Consider the following 23,139-nt stretch of genomic DNA (forward strand, 5'->3'; position numbering starts at 1 on the left):
GTTCTATTATTATAGAATAAATCTTCTTTATTTATTGTTAATTACTGAATTTTAATTTTATATTGGTATGTTTTTAAATTTAATCAAATATTATCTAATATCGTTGACTACATTAAGATGCATCCTGATTGAATTATATGTAATGGTGCGCGGTGTATTTTACATTAAAGTGGCTCATAGATATCGTACATAATACGTATATGTTAAGTACAAGTGAGGGTAATTTCTTATTAAATTAAAAATCTCGATGACCCAAAGCAGTTGCAGAGGATCACGTGCGCTGGCTTTATTATCGTGTGCACATTTATATGCATGATAAAAAGCTGCACGATAGAATAGTGACTTGAAGTTTATACAGAGTGACCAAAAACTACAAATGCCAAATTTAATTTTCATTACGGATTCAGTGACCTATTTGGAATTAATTTTTCCTAAAGAAAAGCAATAAATCAATAGTTTCCGAATGATTAACTACCGAAAATAAATGACTTTTAAAGAGCTCTGTCTATCTAAAGCAATGCAAGAATATTACTTTATTAAAGAAAAACCGATTAATTAATGATTTTTTTCTAGGTCGGTTACATTCATATGAATTATTATTACATAATTTGCGAATAATATCCTATATTGCATTACAGTTGATACACAAAACAACGAGCGTCGTGCTTTCGCGGTGATCCGCATCATTTGGACTTACAAGGGGAAAAGAGCGTATCCTAGAACGGATACACTAATGCATGGCACCGGCTGCGTAAACCGCGGCGATGGAGAGCAATGCAAGAACGGTCATGCTCATAAACAAGTTCCTGCACGAGAGCGAAATGCGCTTTTAGAGGGCACGTATACATTTGCCCTCGTCCTCTTGGCTTTTGACACCGTGATGGCCGGTGTAACAAGGATTTGCAATGGTAACGACGGTGTTTCGTGGCCTGTAAAAGCGCATAAGAGGACGCTGTGCGCACATCAGCATTTGCGTTAGTGCTCTAATACTCTACGAGAACACGCCCGAGTGTCTTCGGGAATACGACAAAAGAGAAGACTTACAAGAATTTTTGTAACGAGAAAAATCGGCGTATTACGTCGAATTTTCTTCATGTCGGTAACATTCAAAGAATCGATTCTCAAGCTTGCATGTATTTAAAAAGAATATACGTATAGGTAACCTGCGTCTAATATTTATAAGTATCGGCGAGGGATGTGCTCGAAAATTATCGACAGTGCTTATTTATCGAAAAAATATTAATATCGCTGTACAGCAGTAATGCATAGGTAGAAAAGAACGAAATATCGAAGTTTTGGTATGCCAGAGACAGTTTCAAGTATGAAACCTACATGGCGTACTCTCATTTTGTTTCTTTATGTTTATATACCTCAATAATGTGATTTAAAAAACGTGTACTTTTTTCAGGTATAATTAATTACATGTATTGAATCATGTATTTGCTTATACGCCTGGTTAATATTTTTCTTCTATACTGTTCTTTTTCTTTCCGCGGAACTTACAAACCGCGCATCGGCAATCGACTACGCGCGCTATGTGCAAAAGTTTAAAAATACGCCCCCCAATATAAAAAAAGTCAAGAAGACCTATGGTAATTTAGAACGAGGACATTCACGAAGTTTCCATGACCTCGCTACTTTCGGAGATATTCGCGAATACTCGAAAGAGCGAGCTAGCTGCGCCGTTGCTTCGAACGGCTATTTGCAGCTTGCTTGACTCGCGCAAAAAACTTCCTCGAGTGCATTCCCGATTTAATCGGATATTTCCATCGTCACGATTCTACTCGATAATGGAATCGGATCGTATTTCTCCTTTGCATTATTTAAGAGACACGTGCATTTAAGTGCCGCGCTGTCGCGGATCCGTCTACATTCTTGAGCAAAAACAATGATTCCAGAATAGTGCAGATACGTTCGATTCACAAAAACTCTGTTACATATTTGATTCTCTGTTCTAAATATCCTGTAAGCTTTTAAATTTAATGTAGATCATATATAAAATATGTGGAGATTCACATTCGTCTAAAAGGAGAAGCGTTAAAAGCTGCATCGATTTAAAGAAAATTTTTATCAAATCTCTGTAAAAAACTTACGACATTTTAAGAGTAGAAAATCATTTCTCATATGATATGTCTGTAGGTTTACTGTATTTAGAATAAGAAAAATTCTTCCAGGGGAGACAGTCTTGCTTTTTCTTTTTATATAAGTAATTAGCATTGCAACATGAGTGTGCGTATACAAATATTGATTAAGGATATTACTCACGAGATGCGAGTCCCTGGTGGTGAACGTGATCGGATCTGTGGTTCTAGGTTCGCGACAGTGAAAATCCATCTTTCCCCAAGCTGCGGCACCCGCCGCTCCGCTTTTGGCCGCCTCAATTAGCTCCATTCTGATTCTTTCCGCGGCAAACTCCACCTGCGAACATATGGTCACGAGAATTAGTGCACGTTTTGGCTATTGTTTTTCTCTTTGATAATTCGAAGATTTAAACGCAATTTGAATTTCTAAATTTATCTGTAAGTACTCTTAAAACGTAGCATACGTTCCTAATTTAAATTCTTATATTAATTATTGAACTGTGCCCAGCATTCTAAAATTTTACTCGAAATTAGATGCTTTAGTTTAAATTTTAGTATGCGCTTGGAAAAAAGAAATTATTGTCAAATCTTGATCTTCTACAAATATCTCCTTATTTAGACTGGCAATATAAACAGCCGGAGTCCTTGTAACACATAGCTGCATACATATGCTCGTTTTTCTAGGGACAAACTATTCTCAGAAGAAAGATCTAAATAAGCAAGGAAATGAAAAATTATCTTACATAAAATATCACTTTTGATGAAGATTACCGTCCATCAAAAAATGTACAAAAGCATTTGATGCACATAAAAAAAATATTTTAATCTATATAAAATCAGAAAAACTTGAGTGTTTATGTTATATTTGTACCAGGCTGATCAAATAATTTAAAGGAACATATATGCTAGTAAAAAATATTCAATCAATAAAGATCTGTAAATATGGATAGTGACAAATGTAGAAAAAAAAAGAAAAAACTAATCTATTTTGATGTATAACGCAAGAGAAAAATGTATACGATTTTTCGCCCCTAACGTCATAATGCAGTATGATTGCAATGGGGGGTAAGAGCCATAGATAGAAGTCGAAACTTTACCGCGATGAAATACCGAACAATTTACATATCGCAGGCGCGCGCACGCTCGTAAATAAAACTCGTAGGAATAATTCACCAGGCGATTCGCATCGCATTGCTTAAGCTTAAGCTGCAAACAGTCAGCAAATTACAGTCGCCATTAACCTTTTGCCTCAGTGATGCGTTTTATATTGTGACAAGTTTTATCGCTTCATTCGCGTTTCTTTGTCGCCACCCATGGCGCGTTAGTTCAACTTTACTTCACGGCGAAACTCCCCCCAAGTAAGTTGCTGGTATGAATATTTCATTGCGTTACGATGACCACGTCGACACCCTGTTGGGTGGACATTTTTATTGGTCCATACAGAAAGTTCATGTGCGTCGTCCTACCCGATAAAAATAATTCCAGAGTTTTCGAGAGCTTAAAGTGTGAAAGTTCTTAGTTAAAAATATTCTTACGTAGTACTTAATAAGTTTAATGGGCATTGTGATCATTTACTTAAAGGCTCTTAATTATAGAAATCACTCCAACTTTTACTGTTGCTCACCGAAAAGTTTCCATAACTTTGACAAAGCTTAGATTCTTTCTGCAGATTATTAAAACTACATACGCAATTACGCACATTATTTGCTATACTAATTCTTAAAAATGGAGTATTTTATAAGCGCATTGTGTAATCAAAACTTAAAAAATTGACAAACACTTTCCTGTGTGTGTGAACTTTGTTTCATTCGTGCAAAGTGAACAAGAATCTCGTTATTTTATAAGTGCATCATATTACGTTCCTTTATACTACGTATATATAAAAGCCACTCTTTTAATCAAATTTATTATAGCGCAGAATGTTTAAGCAATATGCTCTCGAAAGAATTCGGCGAGTCTATGATTACGTTCTCTGATGTTCTCTTTACCGGCACTATGTATCTCGTCAAATGTTCAATAACGTACTATTTCGATTCGCCATCAACAGTGTAATTTTGGTATCAAAGTTATTTATTCGATGCTCGATCGATTAAAAGAGCACAAAAGAGCAGTTTCGTGATTACGACGGACGACAGTATGATTCGTTTGTCATCGCTATTATTATTTCTCGCACGGAAAAATAACCATTTGTGATAAAACCAAATAAGGGGGCACACAATGAATCAGTCACCTATAATTAAGCTATTTTCTGCACGTTAACATATAATTAAAAAAAAGAGATCAGGTCAGATTGAGAAATATTTAATACGAGATTGAGAGATATACTTAATACAATATATATTAAAATAAATAAATCAAATTTTAGTTATATTGCAAAGCTCGTAGTTAATCTTTCTCAACGAAAATGTCAAAGATCATCACTTAATGCAATTTTCCATTTAACATCGCTTATCTTTATAACTAAAATTAAAAATTTTTAAATAAAGTACGTTGGAATTAGATTAAAAAATATAAATTTTGTAATTAATTTATTCCTTTGGAATTTATTCTGCGAGATACGTTTTGTTTTAATCACTAATTATTTATCGTTCTGCTTTATAATTACTTATTCTTATTCTTAAAGTATATAGAGATAGTAATTTTATCTTATGTAAAGTTTATATCACTTGTCGTTATTTAAGCTCTTCGATTTTTCTTTAAAGCCAACGTTTAAAAATAGTTTCACCAATAGTTTTTTACATTATTTTCTTGCAGAACATTAAAACTGTAATCTTTTCGTAGATTGTGAAGAAAGCTGCATTAAAATGGCTAATGGCTTCTATTACGCTTTATGCAATTTTGATTCCAGTTAAGTTTATTTGCGGTGTAAAGACGGAAAAAAGTTACTGAAAGGTATAAATAAATCATGCTGCCAATCCAACCTTTCTCAGACATCCGACGAAGTTGTTGATCCCTTTGGCGCCCTGCAAGGACCTCGCATCAGCGCCGCCACCAACGAGAAGTCGATCGCTCGCCAAATGTGTGAACGTTCCCGCGGTATGACCGTGCTCAGCGTAAATCCCATCGACAATAGCAGAGAGCTATAACAGAAAGAGCGGTATGATAGAAATTCCATCTTGCGACGAATTATAAAATTAAATTTTATTATACTTTAGTTTGTTTTCCGCATACAATTGGTATGTTCGAATTAAAAAATAAATGTTTATAATTTTAACATAATCTTTAAAAGTTGTATTCGCTTTGTTGCTCTGTAGAAGTATTTCATAATTTTTCTAATAATAATCTTTTATTTAAAATCTACATCTCTTAAATAAGGGCTTATTTATTCCGCCCGTAACTTTTTGCCGCGGATCGGTAAATTGCAAGCGTCGTTATATCTTGCTCTTCGAAAGAGTAACCAGCATTAACGTCGGTAACGCGCTTCCACATCTCCGAAAAAAAGCGGCTAAAGTTTCCGGAACGATCATGCGGGCATGCCGTAAAGTTTAGCATTTAGACAAGCGCCGTTCTTGAGGAGCGGTTCGTTACGACTTTAGCAGTGGTGTCGATAGACGTTATCTCCCGGTTATATGCTTCCTTTTTCGTCTATGCGCTTTAACCAACCAGAAAGGGAAACCGGGTAAAACGAGCAGGGTTAAAGCGTTAGGATGTTACTCTCGCCGTACCTCTCAGAGGTATCTAACTGAGAGGAAGATACTATCCTCTTACTACTCTTCATCTTCGCTTACCACCCAGGGCCGCCACGATGCAGCCGCGAGATTTTTAGTGGCAAAAAATAATAAATCTTGGGACTCTCTGTTTAAGCAATTGCACAAATACGAAATAAAACATTCAAAAACATCTTAAATTTTACAATAAATTTTATACTAAACATACTTAAAAATATAAATATTAGATATAATATAAAAATTAAAATCTTTAGTTTTATATGCAATTCACAGTTTTATATGCAAAATGTTAATTATTACCAAGATTGTATAATGTAAACTTTTGTTTAATGCAATCATGATAATTTACACATATTTACACTTCATACAAAATTAAAATAGTCAGTAAAAAAATTAATTTAAAACTTCGTTGTTTTAATTTAATAATAAAATAAAAACGGAGTTTTATTTTAATGTAAAATTTAAAATTTTTTAATGCGCGACTGTGTGAATTTAATAATAGAATAAACGTTATATATTCGTTTATATTAACGGTCAGTACATTGTAAATGGATTACTGTATGATAAACAAACTGAATAAAATTATTATATAAAACTATTAATTTTTTCTGTAACAATAATTGCTATTGTAGTGTATATTATTGCTTAAGTGCAAATTGTTTTAAATCCGTAATTTTAAAAAACGAAGATGTAACACAAAGCAGTGAAACAAAATATAAAATAAAACTATAATAAAGATAGATCTAAGACTTTGAAAAATAAAGTAAAAAATAATCTCTTTATAATTAATTTAGCTCCGAAAATATGACGTGAAGTATTAAAGCCGTATAGGTATATAGGACCGGCCCTGCTCGGCGCTTCCGCCTTCCTTCATCGTAATTAGGTAGCTCTCTTGTCGAGGGCGCTTCCTTGGACCGCAGTCGAGCAATCTCCTTCATAATCCTCGAGGCCTTATCTCCGATGCTTCTCAGTGAACAAATAGATCTCAAGCTCATCGCGATGAAATTAAGGAACTGTCTGCGAGCAACGGTGTTCCGCACCGTAAAGCGTATTTTGCATAAAGAATATAAAGATACGTTAATGCGTTTCTGTCATTACTTAACCACAATTGCATATATTTATGACAAAATTTACTATATGTAGTCCCGATTGAAACGATATGGCATAGTTGAAATATGTAACTTTAAATAAGAATAAACGCGCATAATATTTAAAAATAATATTCGTAGCCATAAATAATAAATTTATACACGTTTAATTATTTACATGATCAATTTATGAATGGCAAACCACTATTAGTCAAATCGCTTCTTATAATAAGTTATTAAATGTTCATTTATGTTATGTGTTTCTGATTATTATTTATCGATCACCGATTTCCTTGTAGAACCATTAACAGAGGTATATATAGATTAAAATAAAATTGTTTTATATAGGGAAAATGTATTTATCTTAAATATATAGACTTGGCTTTTTATAAATTTTTAATTTTACATTTCCCGCGGGGGTCATATTACGCCGGTGGATTAGCCCATTTTGGCGAATCGCTAATTCAGGTGGAAATTTAATTAAGTCGAAGTAAATCAAAATTTGCAGTTTTGATTTGAATCGGGCAACCGCAATATCTCGCTCTATCACGAGGAAGAAATTAATTTTCCGACTTAATTAATTTTCCATCTTCATTAGCCGCTTCTGGACTCGCTGACTCGTGCTAATGGTCGCCTTAAACATTTATAACAGTGTCCCAATGTGAACTAAATTGGCAATTCATTGAACAGGCAACTATTTTCTTTCTCCGAAATTGAGCTAGCATGATAATTTATGATCCGTCGCTTTTAAAATATAATGCCCATTTTGTTATTGTCAGTTTTTGCTATAAATTCGGTCATTAATATTTTATAAGTTCTTGTGTTTTCTTTATTAATTCTGCATTATATATAACAGTTTAAAAGATTAGATAATGTATAAAATAATAGCACGAACTTTTACATATTTTAAATAAAATTTTGCATATAAAAAAGTTCCACATCTCAAGATTGTATACGCATGCAATGTACCTAAAATTAACTTTTTATAATATACATATCACTTTAGAACCTATAAATGAACGTTGGTGCAGAAAGAAGTCGTGCAAACTTCGTTTAAGGGAAACGGGCCTTCTAATAGCACCTTTTTCCTCGCTTCGTGATAATCGTGAGCCACCGAGCGTCAGGAGACATTCCTCGGTTGTTGGGGCAACACAATAAGCGTAGCCGGGAAAGTGGGCCGCAAACCCACCAGAGGAAACGTACGCGCGAGAGGGTCCCTCTTGCAACGAGTATGCTGATCCTTGTTTGACGAATATGGAGCGAACGGAGTGACAAGGAGATGGAGTAGACTATTTATTACAACCAGACGTGAGCTCTACTTAGCCGCTCACGGATGACGGACATTGTGCATTTGTACGCGTCCGTGGGGACGCAAAAGTGCATCACATTTTGTTGTCGTTAACGATTTTTAGATTTTGCCTCGTGAGTCTATCACAAATCGCATCGTAAATAAAATGAAATGTAAGAAAATAACTATTGAATTTTGCTTCTTTAATACGTGATAAAAAAAACTTGCATTAAAAATCATATATATCTCATGAAATAAAAATCTGGAAATTTTTATAAACTTAAAAATGTTTTATAAAGTTAAAGACATTATAGGTATTAAAAGTAAAGATTTAAAAAATTTAACTAAATTTTTCACAACTCAAATAAAAATCAAGAAATAAAAATTTTTGTAGAATTTTGTAGAAATTTTTATAGAATCAAAGATTAATGTTCAAATAATATCTTAATTACATTTTCTTATTAAAATATTTGATATTAAAATGTTATAAATGTTAACAATCTAATATAATATTTTTAACAATGCTTACAATTGCAATCTGTTTTAAAATCCGACGTTTCTATGCGTAACTAATAGCAATGTTGTTCAGTGGTAAAAATAGAAGCTGCAAAATGATCCCGTTTCACTATTGGTTTCATTCGTTCCGCCGATCGTTTTTCTACATTACGTCGTACCACGGAAATAAATGATTTCTATGTTTTTAACGAGATCGTAAATTATACCCGACACCCTGAAAGGCTGCCTGCGGAATGAGTGAAAAACAAGGAAAAAGATTCGTGGGAAACCGGGGAAAACTGGAGAAACGTCATCATCGAATTTACTGGAGCATCGCGAGAGTCTTAAGAGCGGTTCAGACTCAAATATTGAGGTGAAAAGACGGGAAATGTGAAAACTTCTACGCGCATCTACTCACTAAAGAAGAAAAAGGCAATATCAGGACGAGATCTCTTTGCTCTTTGCATCAAGAATGATTTATTCTTACTTTTTAGAGCGATAGCGTCGTGTCAATATGACATAAAATATAATTTCAAGGAAGTGAAAAGGCCTTGTAACATAGACTAATTTCTATTTATATTTTAAAAATAAATGTCAAAATAGAGAAACTATTATATTTGTGATAGTCATTTGAATTGTAGATTACTTAAAGGGAATATTTTTGAAAATTAAAAATGCTATTTTATGTTTTACGTTGTAATTTTCATAATTTTAATGAGATCATCAATGTTTATCGCTATGATGTTTCATTGAAGAAAAAGTATATGAGGTGGAAATACTCGTATTTAGCTAATGGGAAATTGTATCAGCGATAAGTAAAAGAAGTAATTTACGTTTACGTGACAAGAAATTCGTGATAACGTCAGTATTTTCAGCTCGCGGGCTGCACCGTAAATTATGCAATCGATCGGTTTCGCGCCCATTTGCATTTCAGAATCTTTTTCCGACTCCTCGCTTGAAAGCAGTCAAGTGCAGGCGAGATGCATCAGCTGCAACTTTTTCCGCCGTCTTTTCGAAATCGTCGGTATATTTCTTTGAGACAGACAGGCGATGGAAAATTCATCGTTTATTGAAATGTTATTCAGCTCACGATATATGAAGTAATTGATTTCTTATATGAACAATTGAAATGTCGGCATTACAAAAATATAGTGTAGAAAATTGGTATTAGTCATCTAATAGTTTAGTTGCAGTATAAAAAATATGTATCGTCCTAAATCATTAATTTATTAAAATTATAAAAAATCTTTTTTAAGTATACACCTCTCTGTCTCTCTCTAATTATATTTATACATTAATTATAAAACAGAATTTATAATGTTTTGCTGTAATATTTTCAATATAAATTGTAAAATATTTTATTTTTTCAAATTAGAAATTTTCTTGTGAAAAATTTTTCTCTCAGAAACTCGATTACACTTTAATCTCGAGAGAAGCAAAACATGATGGTCGTTTAAATTATAATTAATAACTATGATACGTTTTGCAGTTTCGTTAAAAATCTACCATTTATTAATCATTTCTCAGTCAGAACAAAATGTAAGAATTTCCTGTCACGGCATAACGTCATTTATAAAGTAAAAGCCTTCCGCATATTTTACAGTTTAGTGGCATTGAGCTAGGATAAATAATATGGGAACATTTGTCAACTTATTTCTGTATGCCACTCCCGAGGAAATACTTTCAATAAAAAATTCACACGGGATTCCTTCCGCCCGGAAGCACAGTGAGCGAGACAACGACGTTCACGTAGGCGAGAGGACGAGACTCGAATGGAGATCTCGAGATCACCCGCGTGTCTCGGTAAGACATGAGTGGAGCAATAAGAGAACGTGGCCGGAGGACCTAAACGGATGGATGACTGAGCTCTTGTTAAAAATGCCTCGACATTTCTCTGGGATGCAGGCAACTTCACGCCCTCCGTTGCAAAGTTGCTTTGCAAGAGGTTTGGCAGAAATAAGGATAGAAGCGGAAAGAACGGTTTGATCAAGCCTAACATTTAATTGATTTAAAATAAAAAATATTCCGTTGGAATATCCTTCATTAAACGAATTTCTATATGACTTCTTCTCAGAATAAAACTTGTAGGTACTTTTCCGCAAATATAATATCAATGTATAATTATAGGTAAAACATAGGAATTATGAGCAACAATTAAATCGAATTGAAGTAAAATAAATCTGTCGTTTGATAAAATGTAAAAGTAATATCAATTAGTAAGTGTAAAACAGAGCTTCATAAAAAAAGTACACAGAGAAGAGAATCGTGATTAATCAATTAAATAATGCAAATCCAATTGGAATGACCGTAATATTCTTTTTCGCGCTGTTTTTTCTTTTGTTTTTTTTTGCGATATTTGCATCGGAACAATCGATTGGCCGCATCAAAGCTTCGTGCATACAATACGCGGTACAATAAAAATCATACACTCACCCTGCAAAAGCTGGTTATTGAAGAGATCTGAAACAGAAAGCATAAATGTGTGCAATTAGTACAGAGTACAGTATACATTTTACGCGTTTTCGAGCAACACCGACAATTGAAATCCAAAAGTTGCCCGACACGCGGAAGCTCTCGAAGCTGATCGCCGCGAGAGCTCGCGAGCTATTCAACGCCGAGCGAAACTTTTCCTCCGGATTATCACAAAAACTTTTTTGATGCGAGAATAGCTACGCCGCGAGAATAACGTCGCTCGCGAAAAACGCAAACGTATTTTACGTATTTGTTGAAACTTTACCGATTTTCATTTCCTCTCGAGGAAGGCTCGCAGCTTGATGCTACGAAAGCTTCGCCTGGCGGTACGAGTCAAGCTCGGAATCTGAATTTTTTGCAGAAGTTCATTAGGATCTTAATCATCTTACCATCTTTCAGATGGTAATAATGCAATATCAGTCTGTGAAATCGCTATCCATCAAGCAATACTTGAAAAATACTCTCCCTTGCTCCTTCTCATTTCAAAAGAGATATAATAGCTTTCATGAAAGATAAATAGCTCGAAAAATATTCCTTTCGTTTTCATTTTACCTTATTTCCGCTCATTGCATCCTTCCAGCGGGTTTGCAAACGAGATGAAAATTTCCGATCGCTTTTAGGTGAACGGTTAAAGAACTTCAAGATTTCACCCGTAAAATTTCCCATCATTGATATGCTTCAAACGTGCGTGTAAAACAAAGGGCATTTGCTTTCTAAACGCGGGCGGTTTGCGAGCCTGCGGTTGTGTGCGAGCCTTATTAAGGATCAATCTCTTTGATCACGCGGCGATTAAACGACTGACAGAAGGGCAACAACCGGAAAGAGAAAGCCGGCGGTGACAAAGCTCTTGCCTTTGCGCGCTGCGAAATAATCGCAAAAAACAGACGCACATGTATCCCTCCTTATATGGCGATTGTATACCGCGTGCATACAAACTTTTGAATGAAGCACGAATCGAACAATCGTTGTCGACTTTCTTTGTCGTTTGCAGTTATTAAGTGCAGTTACGTGCGCGTCAAACCGATACACTGATTATAAACTTACGGTTGACTATTTCATTTATGTTAAATTTAGTCAATTCTCTTTGCGTTATGTGTATATTTCATAATTAATAATATAATTCATATAAATTTATGTACATTTAATATGTATTCTACTCATTATTGCACTTATTACAATATGTTTACGTCAGATTATTTGTGCGTAATATTTGGTGCGAAAATTACATAATAAATTATGAAAGCACGTGTTATCGAAACAATTGACAAGTACAATATATTATTATACATATAACATCGCTTGAGAATATACGCAAATCGCAATTTTCATTTTGAATACAGTTTCATGTAATTATAATAATAATATAGTGTATCAAATTTAATACATTATAGTCAATTTGAGGATTGTATCGTTTTGGCAAACCAATATAGCTTCCATAAAGGCTTACAGTCAGCCATATGTATGTACGAATGGCTTCTGATTCGGCATTATGTTAATATCTCGGCAAGCTAGGTCGATACGCTTATGTTTGCCTTCGTTTGCCCATCAGTTATCTGCTTAATTGGCTTTCAATTTAGATCGCCCTTGGGTTCAAGCGAGTAACATTCGATGAGATTTATATGCTGAGTATACTGCCGAGTAAAAATAGGGAACAAGGGGATTACGACGAACTCGGTAAGCTTTGTCCCATGAAGCTTAACGCTCTGAATTCACGCGAGTTACAGAGTTGGGCAAATTTATACGAATAACGAGAAGTCAATATTTTAAGAGGCATTTTATAATTTATTATGTTAGAGATAGTGGAATAAAGTATGAGATAAAAAAAGTATCAGCTTTACTTTTAATGTACAATATTTTACTTATATTACGATGCATTAAAATAATCCATCTATTACCATTTACATTATTTACGATGCATTAAAATAATCCATCTACTACAATTTACGTCATTTATGATACTGCAACGATACTCTTAATATCAAATCTATGAAGGGCAACGAATTTTACATAAAATTGGCATTACGCGACCCGAGGTTCCAGTGGAATTTTCACCAAACGTCGTGAATTTAAAGACTACTTTGCGCCAGCAGCATATATCAAAGAAAAGCTCCGGCCCTCCGGATTCGAATAAACTAATGTTTGTGCAGCTGAGTCATACGTAACGAATTAAACGTTTCCCGCGGCGGAAAATTGCTCGAATGCGTTGCAAGCCTGCTCTCTCACTCACGAGAATGATTTAATGCCGTGGATTTAGATCGTATACTCCAAACATTCCGCAAACGAAGGATCGTAGATCCTTCTATTCCGCCGTAATGCGCGATGATCTCTCTCCGGATATTTCACAAACGTTGGACTAACAAATCATATTCATTCCTCGAGGCTCCGATTTGGAACGTTATACGGCATTTGCCTACGTAGATCACGCGACGTTATAATTTAGAAAGTAAAGACGATTTTTCAAACATTATTTTTTAATAAAATTGTACTACGATCCGAAAAAAATAGCGTATAATTATAAATAATGCATGTTTAATATGCGCATTAAAACGCGTATTCCTTATCGCGTAATTTTTCCCACAAAAGTTCTCTCTGTGCCTTTCAAACAATTCTCGTTATCATGCTCTTTATCCCTTTGCATGCGCACGCGCGCGTTTAATCTGTCCGCATTGCACAAATTTTCTCGCGTTCAACGAGCATTATTACACCAGCATTCTCTGTTTCCTCCTCCAGCAGGAATCGATCGCGTCAACAAACGTATCGCAGAATTCGCAGATGACATACTTCGATAGTAAATTCCCGAAGTCTCCACGTTGTGAAAGCCAAGCGTGACAAGAGAAGCGAGGCGCTATCGATGCACATAAGTTCGATCCGGCAGGCGACGAATTGAAATCTTGATTTATGGTAGGATATATACGACCCCGAATCTCTTATTCGCTCAAGTCGCGTACTGGGTGGCTCAAGAAGAAGCGGTAGAAAAGTTCCGTTTCAAAAGAAAATTAATTTTTTTTCTTACCCCAGAATTGGATATACGTCTTTACCAGAAGTTTTTAATTTAACTTTAATTTATCGAGTACGTTTCGAAAAGGCCCGATTTCTTTTGTATAACCATAACTTTCGGTTAGTTTAAAGACGACTTTTCCTTAGAAAAAATGTCAAGTAGATCATTATTTATCGCACTCTCCTCATTTTTAACATTAGTACAAGTATAAGTACACTACGACAAATTTCATTTTCATGCATATAATACAAATTTACGATAAAATACGAAAATTTTAAATCGCGAATTTCGATTAACATTGCATTATAGGCAAATTCTGTGAATTAAATAAGAGCATCTTATCGCTGCGTATTCGAGACGTTCTGTTTATTCACGAATACGAGGCTCAGGACTTCCGGTCGATGCACTTGTCGTCACGAAAAATCGGGGGTGTGGCAACGAAAGATGAAAGTACTCGTGCCTAAGGGATACCTGGTGATCTAGTGACACACGAAGGATGAGACGCGATCTGCCTCCGTCACTCCGTGCTCGCTCGCGCGTGTAAAAGCGGGAAGAATTCGTTGCGAGGTGGAACGCGATGAACGAACGGGTTGCCCTCATAGGTATGCACCGAGCGCGGCGAATGGATACGCTCCGAGGTGATACGGTGTTAAATCTTTCTGTCAGAGATCGGTGGAATCTCTCGGGTGAAGCACGCGCGACCGTGGCAGGCTTCGCCCTTTGAGGATCTTCGAATCGACTATACGCGCGCGTTTTCCCTGTTCATTCTGAGGCATCCCTCGTGCTAGATGCCAGACCGGATTTTATTTTCCGTTTCTACTCGCGAAATACATTGAACAATATATAACTCTTGGTGTCTGAAATTCAAGTGTATAGTTTCCTTAACCACAATTTGTAATTGTGCGTGCGTGTGTGTGTGTGTGTGTGTGTTATACGTTACATATACTTTTTAGATTAATTTCATCTACACACCACGAGAATGAAATTGCGGCAGATATAAGTAGTGTAATAATATAAATGCGTTTACGCTTGTATTATAGCAATTAGCAAAAAGCAATAATAAAAAATATTGTACTGTCTTTATTGGATCGTATCTTTTTCTATTTTCTTTTTTCTTCGAACCGCCATTTACAGCGACACATTATCTTAAATTTAATAAAACCTACGTGCAATGATTAGCCGATAAAGCTTATCTCGGAGCTGGAAGTCGGGAATTGTATTTAAGGGCTTAATTTATGGCGCTCGTGGGTGACATAATCGATTGAAATCTTAGAAGTTCGCACGCGGAACGTCATCAGAATATTCATGTTGGTCGATACTAACGAACGTTACCGCGAAGTGTCGTGCGTTAAGTGCACTCGTGCGTGCCATTGTAATGTCAGCCAGCTGAATTTCTGTTTTCTCTGCATTTCCGAGTTCGAGGTATTCTTGAGTATGAAAAATAATCCGACCACTTGCTCGATTGCGTAACGTGACTCGAATCCAGGATACGTTAAAATGGTTAAAATAACTTTATATATAAGCATAAGCCTTCACCACGAATAGAAACAAAAGTTTATATTCGTATTAACCGTTTCTTTTTCTTTCATTAACAAATGAAGCTGATGGCGAAGTACGTAGCAAAAGGCTAAACTATACAGATAAATTAATTGAATATAGAATTGATTGTAAATTGTTTCTTTCGCATTCTCTACCAACAAGCGTGTAAAACGTTTATACATCGAGTATTGGAAACTTTCAGTTGTTTACTGAACAAACGTGAATCTAAAATTAACTATTCTACCCTGCGATAGAGAGTTTCCCTTTTATATTTTATATACGAGAGAAGGGAATAGAGGCAGAGAGAAAGGAGAAGAAAGATATCTCGAGAAAGATAAGCGTTTCTAAAAATACTAAAAATGTGTACTAAAAGATTCTCTGCTATCAACGAAGTTTAAGAATTTAGGAATGTTGCAAAACGCTCCCCTTTTCCTTTATTCTAATTATTTTGATTTTATTGTAAATTTTATCAATATTTGGATGGTATAAATAAACTTCGTTTTATTTTTCTCTTACGATGAGTTAAGATATTCGATAAATCTTCAATAAAATATCTACAGAAAGTAAAAAACACAAGTTAAAGTATTCCATCAAAACTCTACAACTAAAAAAGAAATAAAATATATTCAATAAAATCTTTGTGGAAAGTAAAGTAAAAGACACTTTTATACTCGTCTATCACATACGTGTAACATACATAACGGCAAAGCGTTTGTGGTAATCGCGCAATTAAACCATCAGCGAGATAATAGTGTCCGTGTGTGCAACATACGCCGGGTGTAAACGCTCGCGGGAGGAACGTAATAGGCAATCCGCGCTGTGCAAGTCGATTCTCGCAGGTCGCACCTCGAGGGCTCAAGTTTAACTGAAGGGTAGGGGTGTCTAGACACCCAATCTCTTTTCCTTCCTACTCTCTTTCCCTTCCTTCCTCCTTTCTCTCGGCAGTATTAACCTTTACACGTATCGCGATAGTAACTGGTCGAAGGACAATGTTCGAGAGTGAACGGGATCCCTCTTTGCTGTTTGAACGCGCATAGTCACGCCGCTCGTAGAATAGAAGGGTTGAAGAGCGTCGCGTGAGACCCTTGTTTGGGGCAACGACTGCATGATCTCGCTGAATACATATTTTTCCTACTTCCTAATACTCTTGTCCACAAAGCTTGGCTTTATTAAAAGCGCGATGTAGATTATTCTTTATCCACAACAATCTTGGTTATAGATAAGTATTTAAATTATTTTGTGTGAAAAGTAAAAAACATTATAATCTTGTTATTCACATGATCCAAAAATATCATAATTATTCCATCCTAAAATTAGCAGAAATGTTTTGTAAAATTCGTAATCCATTCCTATTAAAGAGATCTTCAGAATAGATAATTTTCGAGCTGCAAGATATTGATTTTTTTCGCGGAATATTATTTCTAAAAAAAATTAGCACAGTAATTTTAAATTTAATATCTTATAATATCACGATGATCTGACAGTTTTTACTGTACAATCTGTCTTTATTATTAATTATTATTAATTCCAGGCTAAGTATATGATTATAAGTCATGTTAGTAGTACCGGGTCAGTACACTTTCCGCGAAGCCGACATATAATATTGAACGGAAAACGCGTCGTGCGTGTTTCACTCGATAAACTCGAATAGTTTTTCTTTTTATAACGAGAGACCGCGTGCCACCATAAAAGTGCATCGCAAAACAACAAACCCGGGAAATAATCATACACAGCCGATACACCCCGTTCTATTCGCAATTTACTATTTATCTTTCACTATTGAGAAAATGTGCACAATTACTTGGCGCTTTGAGCTGCGCCCGAGATATGTTGCAAACATGCGCTTTGTAACGCGATGGGAACAGTTGCATATATCGCACGTGTGCGCGTGCAACGCATATTAAAACGCCACATGGAGAGATATCGCCACTCATCGCGTATAAGTAGAGATAACTGGAGCGCGATAATAAATAATATGCGTTTGGACGCGACATACATGTCGTATATACCTTCCTGATTGCTCGTGACTAAGGTATTGATTAATTTATTATTACGTCAGTCAATGATTAAAATCGGAACGATATATAGGATCGTTGAAACCCTTTACAGCTTTCTGGTAAGGCAAGCAGTATCGCAAGAGACAAAATCGTGGAGAAAAACACGAGCCATACTTTATCAGTCTTTGAGTTCAGCTTCAAATGACAAGAAGTATCATCTTTGGAGAAGTGCTATCGTTACAGGATGTTCAAACTTTCAAACTAATGATTTATAATATCAGAATTATAGTAAAAATATACGTTTGCTCACAGGAAAAAAAAACAGAGAAATTTTGGTATTACAATGTTGGATAAATATTTCTCTGGTCTAGCCCCGCAGCGCAGAGGACGATCCTTCGGCAGCACATGTTCGGGGAATCGATTTCTCGTTTACACGCAGCTGCGGAAGTGACACAAACGAACAACGTGTGCTCAGGAAAATTATCCAAAGCAGCGGCGGACATTAGTCGGACTATACGCTATTCTCGACCTAATTCTCGACGCGCTGCACATCTGCAGCCCTTAAATTGTAACTGTATATGTAGTACGGAGTGGCGCACTCCGATTCTGATGTAAGATAATGAACGGCTGGTCAGAAATAGATAAACCTAGAAAATTCCACGTATAATATTCATCCGCGTCATTCAAGCGCATTTCCCTCAAACCACCAATTTTTTTATCTATTTTGGATTTCTTTGCAGAAATCTCTAAAAAATTTAAAACTTTCAGAATCCCAAGTTCAAAGAAAATGTACTTGATAAAAAATAATAGTACCAGTTCTCTGATTAATTGCGTTTCAAACATTTTATAAATAGCCAGAGAATGATAGAGATGATATAAATTGAATGGAAAAAAGATAAATTTAAATTTATCTTTGAAAGCTTAAGCTTTTACTATATATTACTTTAATGTTTAATGCATTCAATTATGTGACGCTATTCTCATTGTTCGAGTTACTCTATGCACAATGAGCATAATGAAGCGTATCTATATCCATATAATAGTTGCTTTTACCAGCATCGGTTAGTTTAAAACTTTCTCTATGCCTTTCTATAATTTTATCTCAATATATGTATATTCAAACTATTTGAGAATTTCTAAAATATCAAATTAACAGCCCAACTTTAATAATTTCTAATGCACGCTTCAATGTTGTTTGCGTTAAAAATGAGATATGCGAACGAAAACAATGTTTTTAATTAACAATCAGTTGTTACAAAATTAACAAATTCCAGAACAAGTATTAGCTTACTTATCGCTTAATTATCGCAGCCAATTCGCACAGTATGCGTTACAATTCGACAAGGGATGCCAATATTTCGCGGCGATAAACTGATAAACTCACGTCATTCCGCAGTTCACGGTACCCGCGATGGTAACGCGCAAATATAATTGCGTTATCTATTCTACTGCGCGTAATGCGCAATAAATGCCAGTGTATATATATCCACGACATTAACGAAATTGCTCTCACGTCCGTTCGCCGATCCATTTGAATCGCGACAGTGTGAAAATTTAACGCCTTCAACGTCCGTACTGTGATGGATTTTCCGCCTTCCGCTCATTAAAATTAAACATTTAAAAGCGAAACCCGAGCTGACGGTATATAAGTACCGATTTAAGCGTATATCAAATATATATAATGAATATTGGAAAATGTCCATCTCCTACGATAATTCATTCCCAAGTCGAATTTCTGTCTTTAACTCTTCCGTATTTAACGCTTATTTCATCGTTTATATATACAATATATTCGCGGATGTACCTACAGTTAAAATAATAATGATCGTTACCTCTTGAACTTTCCGGTGGACAACGATTTTGTGCCATTGGTGATCGTCGAACCGCAGCTTGGTTGGCTTTATATGCAGGTCCAATCTTCCTTTGGCTAGGGTCATACTGACCGCGGCACCTCCGTCTCTCAGCGATATGGTGAGATAATCATCGCCCTCTCCTGTAATTAAAAACGGGACTAATGAAGTCGTGGAGAGTGCCGTGAACGCAGGTGCTTAATATATACATCGCACGGCAAATGAACTCTTATCTCGCTGTTGAAGCGCAAATAATGCCGCTGAATTAATCGTGGCTGACGCGAGACTGTCGAAAACGGAAAACGCTCGCAGCCGTCACGGACATTTTAGTTGCGTATGTGTCGATACGATCGGGACATTACAGCCCATTTGAACCCTTTTGACGCGTTAACGTCGCACGCGTTGCCTGCAGAAAAAAAGATCGGCAGCTGCGGCGCACGCAAATTCCGACGCAACTTTTTAATCCCCGCGGCGACGTTGCACCATCGGTTTTCCTCGCTCGCTCCATTTTTCGTCGAGCTCGCCCGCCGGATTATAGCGCGATGCGACGCATATATAAATCGATTACGACCGCTTAACCATTAGTTTCGGGGCACTTAGTATCCAGGTGACCGGTTAAAACGTTCGTCGTTAATAATTATAATGAGTCCGTCGTACCGGACTCACTATAGGAAATCCTCGGATTATGTTATTACTTGTAACGAGTTGGAGAATTAAGACGATTCTGATGATGAAACGGCAATTTTTGCAATTAAAAGTTACGAATGCGATTATATAGTATCATAAAAAATTCTTGTATATAGATATAGAATATAAAAATATACAATTTAAAAGAAAAACAAGAAAAAAGAACAAGAAACAAAAATTCATTATTTTTACAAAAAATTAATTTTTTACTAAAAATTGTTTATTACTAACGAAAATTTCTCTTAGTATGCAGTCTTGACGCTTAATAAGCATCTTCATGTGAATATAATGTCTTACTTTTTTCAAGCTGTTACATTTGATTAAATTTACGGAATTTAAAGGGAAAAAGGTTCAAGTTCTTGAGCTTTTTTTTAATTTACTCGGTGCGTGTAGCGAACAATAAGAAAAAAATGTAAGAATAAGCATTAATATGTACGCTATATGTAGCCGAAATTATAATTTTCGTCGTTGCGAGTAGATTAGATGCTTAAGACACATCGAGAAAGGCGCAAACGAGATGTGTCGTTACGCTCGTGAATCTCGCAAACGCCACCGTTGGTTATTGCCGCAGTCGATTTAAAATCGAGCCGCGACCGCATACTAATTATCTCACGGACAGCCGGGGACTCGAGCGTATAAAAGATGCAGACAGTACTTCGGGCTTAATTGCTGCCGGCGCGGCGCATTAGCATGCGCCTAAGTGCATTACGCGCGTGTTACGTATCGCGCTTTTATTCGTGTAGTCTACTTGGTCTACTACTATCGCCGGCGCGTCGCGCATCGCGGATCGCGGATCGCTATCGGAAAACAAATACGATAACACGCGCCGCGAAGATAGCGCCTGCGTGCGGCGGATACGTGGTGAGAAATCGGCAGCGAGAGCTCTTGCGCGTTTCCGTCATGATTATATCTCCTGGTCAAAATTCCCATGGGTGACCCATTTCTCCCAACGTTACGCATATATACGGTACTGAATATTTAATCACCGTAAAGCAAACAAAATTTTTAGAATCAAGAATAATAGTCGTTGGTCGCCAATACATCCACGAACGCATGCACGGAATTGTTATTCATTGTTCGCTCGTTATTTGAATGTACTTTGCCTAATTATTCCTTGGACGCGAATTATCCCTGCAAATCCCGTTATATTTGAGAAATATCTTTGCATAATCGTATTGCAAATAGTTATCTGAAAGCAGGCGAAATCATTCCAATGCGAATTTAACGCAGCTCGGCACGTGAGCGAACAAAGTGGTGGAAGTATATAGACGGCGCAAGTAGCAAAAGACGAAGATGGTCAGACACGTACCGGCCGCGGCGCGGCGGGACTCTCGAAGGGGAGCTGTTACGTTTACCGCTTCGCGAGGGAATTTCCGCGATACGATACGATACCGCGATTTGAAAGAATAAAAGTTGCGTGGCATGACGATTATTATGCCCCCCGGAAATAAATGCAATTCAAATGCACGGCGAGTGCGCGGTTATATTATAGCTTATCTCGGGAACAAATGAGCAACCCGGTGTGAGCGCGCTGCGGAGATGCGAGAGAGGGAAACGAATGCTATATACGTATGCATCTTGTGTGTTGTGTGGGTGCGGATATGCCATGCGAATGCGGACGTGTGATCGCACATGTGAGTGTGTGTGTGTGTGTGGGGGGGGTACGGCATTGCGGCTCCGGTATATAGGTTTCGAGTTGCCGCTGCAACCGGAGCAGCGGAGGTGCAAACTCCTCCTTTTACTGCGGATGGTGCAGTCTTGCCATCTTGCGCTGATTCCACCGTTCATTACGCAAGTATACTATAAACTGAAAGTTCATGTGCATCGAAGGAGAAGCCATAATATGCCAGATGGCTATATTAAAGGCACAATAAATCAGAAATCTGACCGAAATGCAAGTAAGAAACAAACTTTTATTTCAACTTCAGCTACTTTTACTATGCAAATTTGCGCAAATTTGATTAAATTCAATTTATATGTATTTTTTTACAAATTTGCATTTTCAATTTCAAACTAAAATTTTGTTAAAGTTTAAAATTAATATCGAAGACCAACATCGTGATTTATTTTACTATCTAAAACTTGCTAAAAAAAACTCTTCAAACTCAAACACTTATCACATGAAACTATCGTTCTTTTCCGTATTAAAGAGAATCGATTCTAATCAACTATAACTGAAATGTAGAATCTAATCATTTTTGCCGTTATTGCTTTGAATAATATAATATATGTTCTCGAAATTATGTTGTAGCTATGTAGCTAAACATAAAGTTAGAAATCCTATAATTGTTGATTCAAAGTGTATTTGCAGGTTTACAGATAAATAAAATAATTTGATCGATTTTCGATATCCTGAAGTGATAACGTATACATATGCCATGACTGCTCTCAGGAAACGTTAAATGAAACATTTTTGGAGATTAATATAGGTCGAACAAAATCTTATGTAACACCGTTTTAAAATAGCAGGGGAAAAGAAATATATATATATATATATATATATATATATATATATATATAACAAGAAAAAAATGTTAAATAAAAAGAAAAAAAGAAAGAGAGAGACAAAATTAGTTTGGTTGGCCGTACGTCCGGTATCCGAACCACTGAAACGCGCGCGTTCTAACTGGCTATAATGTCGCCACGAGGGAAGTGGAGTAATATCATAAAGATTTAATATGCGACCATTGTTCAAGATGGTTCCATTGTCTATTTGCGTTCTCTCAAAGGATATCCGGTCATCCGTAAGTTACTCGATTATATGCGAATCCATTGTTGGTCTTCTCGAATTGTTTTCAATTAATCGTATACCATGACTGATCGTTTCCAGGACAGAAAATTTGCAATAATTTTGAATGCTAATCCACATTTTCGATTGTTATTTTCACGCTTCTAATTGTACTCCAAAATATTAATATTAATATTAATTGTTCACCGGATATACGAATATTTTCCGTTATCAAGAACCTGTTTTCT

The 23,139-nt window shown here is 36.1% G+C and overlaps 1 protein-coding gene across 8 annotated transcripts in view; it reads right to left on the bottom strand.

Annotated features, from left to right (window-relative positions):
* The window catches only part of Nrx-1 (neurexin 1), a 258,161-nt gene that overhangs the window by 80,118 nt on the left and 154,904 nt on the right, over positions 1-23,139 (bottom strand). For all 8 annotated transcript variants that reach the window (XM_077425128.1, XM_077425127.1, XM_077425124.1 and 5 more), the window contains 4 exons: positions 19,459-19,619; positions 11,054-11,080; positions 5,003-5,161; positions 2,266-2,418 (listed from right to left, as the gene is read on the bottom strand). In XM_077425128.1, coding sequence (XP_077281254.1) covers positions 2,266-2,418; positions 5,003-5,161; positions 11,054-11,080; positions 19,459-19,619 — 500 coding nt within the window. The remainder of the gene's footprint in view (positions 1-2,265; positions 2,419-5,002; positions 5,162-11,053; positions 11,081-19,458; positions 19,620-23,139) is intronic.

Source organism: Temnothorax americanus, unplaced genomic scaffold (genome assembly GCF_048541705.1).
Source record: "Temnothorax americanus isolate GAGA-0224 unplaced genomic scaffold, ASM4854170v1 Scaffold9, whole genome shotgun sequence".
In the NCBI taxonomy this organism is placed as follows: Eukaryota; Metazoa; Arthropoda; class Insecta; order Hymenoptera; family Formicidae; genus Temnothorax; species Temnothorax americanus.